The sequence below is a fragment of the Etheostoma cragini genome, chromosome 15 (assembly GCF_013103735.1).
Source record: "Etheostoma cragini isolate CJK2018 chromosome 15, CSU_Ecrag_1.0, whole genome shotgun sequence".
Taxonomy (NCBI): domain Eukaryota; kingdom Metazoa; phylum Chordata; class Actinopteri; order Perciformes; family Percidae; genus Etheostoma; species Etheostoma cragini.
In genome coordinates this window covers 17,841,511-17,854,384 of record NC_048421.1, presented here as the reverse complement: position 1 = coordinate 17,854,384, position 12,874 = coordinate 17,841,511, and the positions used below count along the sequence as shown (strand labels likewise).

Genomic DNA, 12,874 nt, shown 5'->3' with positions numbered 1-12,874 from the left:
TTTTTTTTTCTTTTAACCGAACTTCAGATACTGTAATTCAGTTGCCAAGTGGATGGAAACTAAGCTAGAGAGAAGTTGTCTCCGTCTGGGTTTTAAGAGACACACCTGGGGCAGAGTTGGAAACCAGAATCAGCTTTAATCCAGTCCTAATCTAGTCCTCAACTTTCACATCATTTCACTGGAATTATTGTTACTATTGTTTACGTCATCAATACAATATTCAATCAAATTTTAATTCAATTCAATTTTATTTATAGTATCAATTCATAACAAGAGTTATCTCAAGACACTTTACAGATAGATCACACTCCAGAATTTACAAGGACCCAACAGTTCTAGTAGTTTCCTCCAGAGCAAGCAACAGTGCGACAGTGGCGAGGAAAAACTTCCTTTTAGGCAGAATAGATGGGAATATATCTACTGTACGTTGCATTTGACGCACGACTAAGACAACTCAACAGATTCAAGATTCTGCATTAATGCACTGCTAATCATTGCGACTTGAAGGCTCTAACGTTAGCCCATAGTAGTATGGATGGTGCAAACGTTAGCACCTAGTAGTATGGATGGTGCTAACGTTGGCACCTAGTAGTATGGATGGTGCTAACGTTGGCACCTAGTAGTATGGATGGTGCTAACGTTAGCACATAGTAGTATGGATGGTGCAAACGTTAGCACCTAGTAGTATGGATGGTGCAAACTTTAGCACCTAGTAGTATGGATGGTGCTAACGTTTGCACGTAGTAGTATGGAGGGCGCTAACGTTAGCACATAGCATAGTAGTATGGAGGGCGACAAGATTGAAAAGAAAGAATACAGAGATCCGGCAGACAAGCAGCAAGACATTCCCATCATCTTTGACCTTATCTGAAAAAGATGTTTGAGACAGTAGGCATCAAGAAGGACTCCTGGCCATTGTATTTCTTCATTAAAATCTATTTAGTCATTAATATTTTAATCCTTCATTTTCTTTCCAGAAGCCATATTTGAGCACACACACACACACACACACACATACATGTCGATTCATTTAAATGTTAGGGGAAGATTAAAAATAAAAACTGGATCTGTAAATTCCCAGAGTCACAACGGAATTCATATCTAATGAGTCAGAATGTCATTAACCTGGAGTCCCAGTCTCTGTCACAATAATCATATATGTTATGTTTTAGGCCTATTGGCAGACATCCAATTAAAATGTAGCCATTGCCATGTAAAGACTGTGTTCTCCATGTACACTGAAGTTCCTCAGCGTGCTCTCTAGTAACGTGTGTGTGCTCCGGGTAGCTTTGTGTAAAAAAAAAAAAAAAATTGTCATTCGCTAGGCTACTTTTACTTTTATACTTTAACTAAATTTCCAAGCCTGTACTTTGTTACTTTTACTTGAGTAAATAAGTTTAATCAGTACTTCCACTTTTACCAGAGTATTTTTTAACACAAGTATCTGTACTTCTACTTAAGTACGGAAAGTGAGTACTTTTGCCATCACTGGTAATTTAATCTGTAATTGAAAGGGGCATCTTCAGAATAATGGCAGTGTTGTGTTCAATTAGAGAGGTGATTGATTTTGTGAAGAAATGGGTGTCAATTGTAGCTAATATTTAAGGAAGGAAGCAAATGGTGTGCATGCTGGTTATAGTGCTTTTCACACTGAAATACTCAGTAAAATGAGTTGTTCTAGACATTGCTCTGAGGAACAGCAGACTTTTATTAAAAAGTTGATTGGAGATGGGAAAACATAGAAAGGAGTGCAGAAAGATTATAGGCTGCTCAGCCAAAAGGATTTCAAATGCCTTAAAATGGCATCCAAAGCCTGAACAACATGGGGAAAAACGGTCAACTACCATTCAAAGGGATTGAAGAACAGCCAGAATGGCAAAGGCTCAACCAATGATCAGCACCAGGAAAATCAAAGAAGACTTAAAGTTACCTTTACCTTGCAGACAGTTTGTCCGACGACCCCCCATGGGCTGAATTCAAGCCTCAGTACACTGTGAAGACAGTGAAGCATGGTGGTGCAGACATCATGTTATGGGGATGTTTCTCATACCGTGGTGTTGGGCCTATTTATCACATACCAGGGATCATGGATCAGTTTTAGTACAAAAAAATGCTTGAAGTCATGGTTCCTTATGCTGAAGAGGAAATGCCTTTTGAGATGGGTCTTTCAACAATACAGTGACCCAAACACACCAGAAAGCAAGCAAGGTCTTAGTTCCAGATAAATAAGATTGATGTTATGGAGCGGCGAGCCAATCCCCGGACCTCAGTCCCATAGAACCCTTGTGGGGTGACATCATAAATGCTGTTTCTGAGGCAGAACCCAGTAATGCAGAGGAACTGTAGTAAAATCATCCTGGGCCAGAATACCTGTTCACAGGTGACTCCATGCAACACAGATGTGAAGCAGTTATCAGAAATTATGGTTATGCAACTAAATATTAGTGCACTGATTCAAAGTATCGCAAACATTTTTCATTTCAATGTTTGAGTATGTAAAGAGAAATGCAAATACAAATTTTTTTTGAACAGCCTAATATTTCCTCTTTTTTTGGTGTAGAACACAAACTTGTTTTGATCTGGGATTGAGCTATTCAATTCTATTTTTAGCATTATTCACTTTTTTAACACACTGCTATTGTTTGGAACACAACTGTACATTATAGAGTGTTTGTTTAACAGTAGGGTTAAATAAGGGACTCTGAGATGCCCATATCTTTTGGAATTCTTGCCAAAATCTTTTCCTGAGATCAATATGTCGTACAGATGGCTACAAGAAATCAGTCCTACCACAGGCAATACAACTTTTAAACACTTTGTCACTGAGTGGTAGATAAGACTCATAAACATCACAACTGCACCTTGCACAAGAGATTGATCTACAGCTTTATCAATACTAGTTAAACAGTTGTACATTTTTATTTTTATTACCAACTTGTATATATTTTAAATTATTTGTTCTTATATTCTATTATTATTTCATGTATATTTTATACTGTTATTTCGTGTATATTCTGTATGTGTGCTGTGTGTCTGATATTTTGCTGCTGCAACACCGGCCTTTCTCTTTTTTTTTTTTGGGATCAATAAAAATCTGTCTGTGTACTGAAACAAAGATACATCCGACATTTACAACGTTATGCAAATGTTGTACATAAATACTGAAGTCCACCTTCATAATGCCGTTATTACGGCAATACAACTGGTTCATCTTTTCCGCTGCAGCAGCTTTCTTCTGATTACTTTTCATACATCAATGGCCTCTTACATGTCAGAAGTCTCACAAATTATCTTCAGAATCAATGTGGACGACAAAATCTGCAAAATGCAGCTGGTTTTATTTCAGGCCGCCATCCCTCAATTCAACAGCAGATGGAGCCTCAGGTACAGAAGACCTCATGAATGTTAAAACCAAATGGCCGATAACAAGGCTCCAAAACAGCATGCCCAAATCACTGCATGTGCTGCTTTTATCCTCTCTGCCGCATCTGACCCAAGGTCAGCTCTATAAAAGTTATCAGATCATAGAAGGAAGAGAGTTTTTTTTTAGTTTTTTTTTTTTAAAGAACCAAACAACTCTAAGCTCGGCATTGTATGTTTTCCCCAAAAAGATGGAAGAAGATTTAAAGAATTGCAGTCATAATAAAACATATTGCACATAATTGGATGTAAATAGAAGAATTACAAAAGAACAGTAGAATTAACTTAATTTCATTATTAATTTTTTCCTTTTCTATGTTAAAATTATGGCAAGAGATCGCAGTTTTGCCAGAAAAAGGATATCTTTTCAGGATGTAATCTTTAAGATGCATATCTGTAATCGACTGAATACACACGTGTGTCTAATTATTCTAAAAGAATTTTGATTTAAGTACAGATCCAACCACAATATTTATACTGTATATAATGCAGTATACATATGTCAATAAATGAACACATAACTTGCTTTTAACTGCAGTGGGTCTAATAGATACGTGATTTATTTTTCAGAATTTTCCCCGAAGCTTATTGGCCTGACGGGAACAACGGCCCAGATTGAGCAGGTTTCCAGATCCTTCCGAGTGTATTACAGCCAAGGACCAAAGGACGAGGACAACGACTACATAGTGAGTTATATCCTGCTCTGTTATTCACGCTACACGTCATAACAGTGCAAGGATAATAACTCAAGGATTTTCGTCCATGAAGTCTGATTTTCCCCTTCCTGTTGTCTCCAGGTGGATCACACCATCATCATGTACCTGGTGGGACCCGACGGAGAATTTGTGGAGTATTATGGACAGAACAAAAGAAGTGTGGAGATCAGCAACTCAATAGCAGCATATATGAGGAAGCACAAGAAGGCAAAGTGAGCAGCAGCCAATAAAAAGCCCAAGATGCACTGACACATTCTATCCCCAGGTGTTTGACACATTATAACTTAAATTACTAGTGCCATCTCATATCAACTCCCTGTATCTATTTTTTGATCAGACTGTGCAAGTTAATGTGACACACTGCTGCTGAAAGGACACACATTTGAGAAGGCTGATAATGTGTACACACAACCTCCAATGAGCTCAATAGCTCTGTGTTCTGATGCAAAGACTGCGAAAAATGTCTAAAGACAATCACTGTAAACGACTTAGACATTTGCACATCGCATTTGCTTTTGTGATTAAATACATATACATATGTTTGACACATTAATTTCTTGTAATATAAAAATGTAACTTCTTGGAAGCAAATTTAACTTCTACATCTAAATGCATTGGTGAGAACTAATCAGGAGTAGTGTTGCTTTGCCAGACCCTCCTCCACAGCACCGCGGAGGAGAGTCTGGCTAGTCCACACAGCATTCCGGGTAGAGTTTAGATTCTTAGCCCAAGTCCAAACTTAACCCAGGTTGGATCGATATTTTCCGCCACTATCCTCGGGCCGGGCCCTTGATCAAGCATTTGTGTTTTGTTTTTAAATCATTACTTTATCAACATTATTGGGTGGGGAGTGCATCGGCATGCAGACCGTGGCGAAGGACAATATTCATTAGGTGATCGAGACAAGAAAGTCTCCTAAATGGTTCCAGGGCTTTGTTGATACCTTGATCTGTTACCAACACTATTTGGCTGAGGGAGCTATGGGTCGAGTTTTCTTCATTCAGAACCATTTGCGATCCATTTCATTCTGAATAAACAACGCCGTTTACATGCTTCGTCCTTGTTACATCATTCATTAAGATGAGTTTGTGTAAGACTGTCAGTTATAACGGCCCACTTGTTAAAAAAAATTGTCGGGTGTAAATCGGGCCCCTAATTAGTTATTGTGTCATTTTTTTTTTGCCCAAACTAAGCTCGAATTACCCAATGGAAGAAAACTGTCTCTGGTTGCTAGGCATTTCTCTAAACCAACAACAATCGTCTTTGCGGCCAGGTGCCTCTGCAAAATAGCCTCAGGAAGGAACTGGGTGAAACGTAAATTCAAAGTTGTTTTAGTCGTGCAACAGAAAACTCAGATTGGACAGATAGTCTAGCTAGCTGTCTGGATTTACCCTGCAGAGATCTGAGGAGCAGCTACCCATAGTCCCCAGAAATCCACCGGAGGTTAGAATTCCAACATAAAAGCGGAAGTTAATGGACATTTGGTCGAAAAGAGTGACAGCTGGTAGGATTTCCAACGGCACTCTAACAATCAAGGAAGTGAATCGTTGTGGATTTAGAATCTGGAGTAACTGAAAGCCTGCAGTAGGTGCATGGAGCGTTAACGTTAACCATCCGGTTTAGGGAAGTGCTGCAAATGCGGAAGTGCCTTAAACCTGCATCTGAATTCCATCAGGGGCCGACACGTACGGTTGCAAAATGAGGTCAGTTTCTGTAGAAGTCTAAGAGAAAGTGATCCACTTCTTACTTGATTGATTACCTCAGTAAACATTTTCATGAGTTTATGGTCTCAATCGCTAGTTTTAGGTCTTCTTCAACATAGAATGATGTTCATCTTTTGCGCCCGTAACAGCAAACTCGACGACTGCTAGCAGATATCCAAAGAGTGATGTCAATCATGCTCTGTCCAATCATGCTATGCTTTATCTCTTGAGAGACATAGGTGACTGAAAAATAAGTCAGAAGAATAAGACCTTGAGGGACTACCGTTACTAAAGAAAATGTCTGTGATTGTTGTAAAAATTCAAATTGGGAAACAATAAGTTGTTAGTATATCAACCTGACCATAACCCACCCTGCTTCAATATGAGAGCCGAAAAGGAAAGGATCGGAACCCTTTGGTTGGGAATCAGCTGTTCCAACTATTGAGCCACAGGTATCTGGATCTCGGTCGATCACTTAAAGGAGAATTCCGGTTGATTAAAACACGTAGCTCTGTTTTTTGTAAATTTGGAGTGCTGTCAGTAGAGAGAAAAATAAACAATCGGTGCTGTCTACACCGTGTTATCCTCCTGCTAGTTAGCACCCAACAGACTTAAACAGGGCCAGTTTTAAATGTGTTTATAGCTTCTAAACATATTCAAAATGTCATTAAAAGTGCCTAGCCATATGCAGCATGTTAAACCATTTGGGTGCTAACGCTAGCATGAGGATAACAAGGCGTAGACAGCACCGATTGTTTTAGTTTTTCTCTTTACTGATAGAACTCCAAATTTCCAAACGACAGAACTACGTGTTGGAAGCGACGGGAATTCTCCTTTAAGACGACCTGAACATGATGATATTAAATGTGCACATAGTGTTTAAACCTTATATGCTGCTTCTGAACTGCCTTCAGTGTCCAAAGTATTGAAAAGTTTATCATTATTTTCTCCATTAATTAAGGGTTGAATATTAAAAAAAATTGTATTTTGAGAGAAAGGAGGCTGGTGAAAACGGTTTACATTTCTTATGTCGTCCAACAAAACAGAGAGATCTTTTTGGACAGTAGTGATAGTATGAGAAAATGAGGTATTTTGATCTCTTCGAGAGGATTTGTGTAGGCTACTGAGTTTCTTGGTTTCTGCAAAAATTGCTTTCTGTTGGACTGAATATTTAATTTCATAACGCTGCTCCTTTAGCTTGTTAGTGTTGTCAGGAAGACTGAGCTCACTCATAATGAGTAATTGCTTTCAGACGGAGGTTAACCACGGATTGATAATATCATTAAAAACCTCCCTGTTTGTTAGAGGAGGAGGCTGATGACTTCCAGTAATTGTTCAGTGGGAAAAAACTCTAATTATATTAATATTAAAGAGCAATGTTGAGGGAAATATTACATGTATTACATAAACTTGCCACCAGCCAGTATTGATTTGATTAATAATCTTTTTTCTGCCTGCACACCTGTCGTGTTCCTCCTTTAGAAATTGGATTAGAAAAGCAAACACAGCAGTTGTTCAGCTTTCAGCAGCCAGACACCATGCTCATTCCTGCAGGAGAGAGAGACCGCCGTCGCATGGAGCGCTCAAATTGGAACAAATGAATTTGTAGATTGATGTTATTTATTTTTAAACATCAGTGTCTCTCCTGAGACTTGGTTCCCTTCGTTTCCAAGCATTCTTTCGGAAAGGCCTCTTTTAGACCAGATAAATGCATGAAAGCAGGTGTAAGAATAGAACTTAGTCGGTGACTTTCTGAAACACTTTAAGAAGTCAGATTAGTTCTTAATTCTCTAATCCTGAAAGCGTTTTCTAATTCCATAATACACTTATTATAGTGTGCACATTAAAACGTGACTAAAACATTTTGGGAATGATTATTCATTTTTGAGCCAAGAATTAAAAGATTGATACCAGTCTTGTAACTGTGGGCTGAATATGAGGCTACATTTAGCATCCAATTAGCTTAGCTTAGCACAAAAAGTGAAAATGGGGGAAATTTGTAGCTTCACACATCAAATTTTTAACCTGTGGCCACTGTACTATGGCCACAGTAAAAGGGTAATGTTAACCCACAGGCCATTTTAGACCCTTTTTAGGAATATTTTTTTAGTTAACTTTCAATTTCACTTGAAAAAAATATTGAGACTTTCATTAATCTTTGGAAAAACAAGGTCACAGTTTTTTTAACATGTATGGTTCATACTTAAATCACTTGCCGTTAGTACAAAATGGCGACGTACATAATATATTGTACAATATCTGCGATAAAGGAATACCTTCTGAATACTACAGGTTTAATCCTGTAGTATAGATGTTTGCGGCACATGTCACAGTGGAATCAGACAAGTAAAAACAACTCAGCCAACATTTGCTTCTAAACAACAGTTCATTTTCTATTTTAATGTCAATAAATGCAAATTGCATATACAGTATTTTAACACCCCTCTCTGTAACAGCTTCTGCACTGTTTCATTTTGTACCTGTGAGCATGAACTAACAACAGTGAAAGCAACAACACATTTGGATAAATCTGCGAGGCCTGGGCTGATCCATCCTGCTGTCAATACTAAGGTATTTATAGTTTGTTATTTCTTGGTTGTTCCAGTTTTGGTTTCCCAAACAGATCGGTGAAGAAACTGGACTTAAACCTTGTCCAGTGTCCATCTGCATCTGTTTTGTCATTCAAAGAACCTTGATTATGTGTTTTCCATCTTTTTGGATGTGCCCTTACAGACATGTACCCAGTGTGTGGCAGTAGCTTTGCTCCCAGGCCGGTCCTTGTCTCTGCCATTGACCCCTTAATACTGTGCAGATGCACCCGTCGTCAGATCTATTTCCCCCCCGGGGTGAGGAATCGACCTCTCTCACACAACCAGCTGAAGAGGGATTTTCTCCCTGCTTCTTCTCTTTCTCGTCCCATGACCCTTGAATTCACAGATTGTGGCCCCCTTGCAGTCAAACGTCCACGCATACAATTGCTGCCATGTCGAGACGTGACAGAGGGGTCGGCGTACTGTAAGTCTGCCTGTCCGGGCCGCGCTTCTCTACCCAGAGCCAATTATAATCACACCTGTCTCCAGACCTTCAAGTGACATCAAGAGGCTATTAAATCAGCACCAATTAGGATGTCTGTGATGCACTGCCAGACTAAATGCCCATACCGTCCAGGTCTTTTCCTTCTAAATTCCATATAATTTCCTCTGCTCTGTGGAGGAATGGTAAAAAAAAAAATGTTGAGCAGGCTAAGGGCAATGGAGATTATGTGTGTGTAAATACTACTTGAATACTTCAGTTTGTTTCAAAGCTGTTTGAAAAAGTGATTTTTAAATAAGATAACAAGCATCAGTGAATAAAAGTACATAAAAAGTCAGATAAAGATCGAGGGATGTGTGCAAGAGGGTGAAAATCTGTTGATCTCAAAGAGGTCAGTAGTGGAGCAATTTGTGGATGTCTGCAGGAGGTTGGAACATTTTTGTAAACAAGATAAATAAGATATAGTAGTTGAATTCAGACTTGAGAATACGGCATAAGATAGAAGATAAAAGGTTTCTTTCATGTCATCAGAACATACTCTTGCAGTATTTCTAAGTTAGATGGAATAGTTTCTTAAAGGGGTCCTTTAGAAATGTACTACCATAAAGTTGGAGGCCAGAAAGGGATTATTAAAAGATTGGTCAAAACTGATTCAGCCGAGCACAAGATATCCAGAGTTTTAGCTCCTGAGGACAGTAGGTCCTACACTTCCCATAACGCAACATGATAGTCTTTTTTTAGCTAGCAGAAAGGAAAACGGAAGAGAGTTTCTGAAGCTAAGAAAAAACACTGGCAGTTTTAGATGCTCGCTTTCTGATCAAAGCCAGTGTCTTAAAATTTACACAACACCTGTCTGTAGTGCAGGCTTTTCTTATAAAAATATGTATTCCCCATAAAGCCACCAAGGAAAGGCAGCACACACAAGACACATTACACATGACCATTTTCAAGCAGACTTTACAGACATTAATGAACAGAGGAAGGTGAACATAATGCTAAATATGCATCAGCTGCTCCCCACACAAAACCCAGCTAATTGTCTGCAATCGGCTCGGCCCTCCAGACAGCCAATGCCAGAATTTCAGCGATGCCCTGACGAACCTAATCTTCCCTGATCCCAGAAAATGAGGTCCGCTGTGTCGGGACTGTAAGCCCTCTAAGCTGTTGTCCTTAGCATTCATTGCTTTTTAATGGATGGTCTGAAGGGTTACAATTAAAACTGTTTAAAAGTGACACAATACAGCTAAACATAGACGGAAATATAAAATAGACATACTTGACTTTTTTAAGGTGACGTAGAAGCCAGATCTCCAAATATAGGAGAACAAGGCTGCATTAAGAGGCCCGACCGTTGCTTATAAAAGCTGTGAAAGTCTTGTTTGGCCGATGGGTGTCTGTGCTGTTCTTCTGAAACTATTAGCAGCCGTAGAGAGAGGGGAATCTTCTTTTTGATCTGTAGCACTCTGGTAAGTATGCTACATCCAGTTCTTTTCATTTTGACCAACTTCTGTTTAGTTTGAACCACATTTAAGTGCATTTCTTTGTACCGCTCATACAGCCAGATAAAATGAGCGATGCGGAGATGGAAATATATGGGGTGGCTGCCCCATACCTCCGCAAATCAGAGCGGGAGAGAATTGCAGCACAAAACATGCCATTTGATGCCAAAACAGCCGTCTTTGTGCCTGATCCGAAGCAGGAGTATGTGAAAGGGAAAATAAAAAGCCTAGATGGCTCTAAGGTCACTGTGGAGATTGAGAATGGAAAGGTGGGTGTATTTCTAAGTCTTATCTGAGAGACAAGTAGTGCTTTACCAGAGACAATCTGGTAAAGCAGTCAGGGAAACAATCCTAGGCCTTTACTAAATTCTGACATCCCATATGCTCTGTTTTTATGGGTCATTCAATTCACTGGACTTTTGAATTCCTCCTGCAGGTTGTCACAGTGCATCCGGATGACATTCACCCCATGAACCCTCCTAAGTTTGACAAGCTGGAGGACATGGCCCTGCTGACCCATCTGCATGAACCTGCCGTGCTCTTTAACCTCAAGGAGCGCTACGTTGCCTGGATGATCTATGTAACTATGTACTTGCTCCACACGTCATACTACTTAATTAATCATTTCTTTATGCCGATGGTTTGTCTCTTCTCATTTCTCCACAGACCTACTCTGGGCTCTTCTGCGTGACTGTGAATCCCTATAAGTGGCTTCCGGTTTACAACCCGGAGGTGGTGGCCGGTTACCGTGGGAAGAAACGTCAGGAGGCCCCCCCACACATCTTCTCCATCTCTGACAGCGCTTACCAGTTCATGCTCACAGGTCCAGTCTTACCACTCGTACATGACGTTTGCCTGAAAAACTGCAGTTTAGTCAGACCACTCACGGTTGAAATATTCATTATAACAGCAGAACACTGTATTTGGCGGCTTCCCCCTGACCCGAGCCTGCAGGTATATGCTGGAGCTTACAGCAGGCAGTGATGCAGGTGCAGGGCAGAAGCAGCATTGCCAAGGCAAAGATGGGGAAATTGTGCAGCTTACATGGACCGCCAAATTGAGGGGGTGTGTTTGGTAAATAATATGGGGAGAGAGGCGTGTGTGTACACAGTGCAGCTCGAGTTGCATGCCTCAACTAGCTTACAGGCGTTGCCCCATTTGCTTTAGTTTTGTGTATTTCCTATATAAATGATTAAATCTTCCTTGATATTATTGCAACATAAGAGCATCGTTGCATTTATGCTAAAGATAGAACATCCTCCGAAAGAAAAAAAGCAGCAATATCTCCAATGTAGAAATACTTACTTCAGTAAAAGTACAAACTCAATGGCATCAAAGTATCCTTAAAGTTCCAAAAGTATGCAGAATGGTCCATATCAGAATAATAATGATACTATTGAATTATAATTATTTATGCATTAATGTCTGCATCACTTTATCCCAGAGGATCAGTAAGGGCTTATCTTAATCTATAATTATACATCATTATTTGTTTGTGTATAATATTAATTTGAATCTTCAAAGTAACTAAAGTTATAAAATAGATGTAATGGAGTTAAAAGTAGAATCAATATTTCCCACAAAAATGCAGTGGAGCAAAAGTATAAAGTAGCAGAAAATTACCTCAAAATAGTACTTATATACACTACTAGAGGAAATTCCAATCAGTCGTCCCCTATATACTTATAATACAAGGGGAAAGTACCGAATTACTGGTAAAAAACGTCGGTTAAAATGTACGAGCCTGAGTATAGTTTGTAGGGGACCGCAGATTTGGAACGAGCTTGAGGAAAACTTAAAATTGTTGCATTCTGTCTCCATCTTCAAGAAACGTGTCAAGGAAAAATTGCTTTGCTCATATTGTTGATAAATTTGTAAATGTTACAATTTGTGCTGGGATTGTCTGTCTGTTTGTTTGTTTTTGGGTTTTGTTTGTTTTGTTTGTCCATGGTAATTGAGTTTTGGAGGTGTGTTGGTTGTTGTGTGTTTGTTATAGGGCCCCCTCTGAAAAGCTTTTAGTAGCTTATTTGGGGTTCCCATTTCATGCGTCCTGTATATGATTGTTGTGCATCATGGAATTGTGATTGAATGTACAGTGATGACGTGTGAAATAAACGAAACGAAACGAAACGAAACGAAATGTACTTAGTTAATTTCCTTAACCACTTTAACTTGAAAATTGTATGTAGTACGGTAAAATGTAAGATTTGAAACCAAGTTTTCTGGGGTTTTAATACACAAATATCAGGGCACTTAATGAAAGAAGTAATATAGTACACTTCGACAAAAGAAATTTTAGATGATGTAAAGTAAAATTTCCCAAATCTTTCCTGATTAAAACTGTCCCAAATTGTCTGAAGACAGAACCATCAGGGTGTTTATTGACAGTTTGTTGCATAATAGTAACAACAAAATAATAAGACCAGAACAAAGAGACATTTACAGGATGACATAATCTGACATAAACTACAACGTTTGACTAAAATTAGATAAAAAATATAAA

General features: G+C 39.1%; 2 protein-coding genes and 1 long non-coding RNA gene across 3 annotated transcripts in view; 2 read left to right on the top strand and 1 right to left on the bottom strand.

Moving 5' to 3' along the window:
* LOC117958776 (protein SCO1 homolog, mitochondrial-like) overlaps window positions 1-4,475 on the top strand; it is a 9,083-nt gene extending 4,608 nt beyond the window's left edge. Inside the window, exons 6-7 of the mRNA XM_034895404.1 lie at window positions 3,991-4,106; window positions 4,218-4,475. Of these exons, the coding sequence (XP_034751295.1) occupies window positions 3,991-4,106; window positions 4,218-4,352 (251 nt within the window). The 3' untranslated portion in view covers window positions 4,353-4,475. The remainder of the gene's footprint in view (window positions 1-3,990; window positions 4,107-4,217) is intronic.
* LOC117958778 overlaps window positions 2,794-12,874 on the bottom strand; it is a 22,029-nt gene continuing 11,948 nt past the window's right edge. The window contains exons 3-4 of the long non-coding RNA XR_004659783.1: window positions 3,938-3,945; window positions 2,794-2,804 (exon numbers count right to left, since the gene is read on the bottom strand). This is a non-coding gene — a long non-coding RNA (uncharacterized LOC117958778). The remainder of the gene's footprint in view (window positions 2,805-3,937; window positions 3,946-12,874) is intronic.
* LOC117958773 (myosin-8-like) overlaps window positions 10,209-12,874 on the top strand; it is a 22,045-nt gene continuing 19,379 nt past the window's right edge. The window contains exons 1-4 of the mRNA XM_034895396.1: window positions 10,209-10,338; window positions 10,431-10,640; window positions 10,808-10,951; window positions 11,038-11,194. Of these exons, the coding sequence (XP_034751287.1) occupies window positions 10,440-10,640; window positions 10,808-10,951; window positions 11,038-11,194 (502 nt within the window). The 5' untranslated portion in view covers window positions 10,209-10,338; window positions 10,431-10,439. The remainder of the gene's footprint in view (window positions 10,339-10,430; window positions 10,641-10,807; window positions 10,952-11,037; window positions 11,195-12,874) is intronic.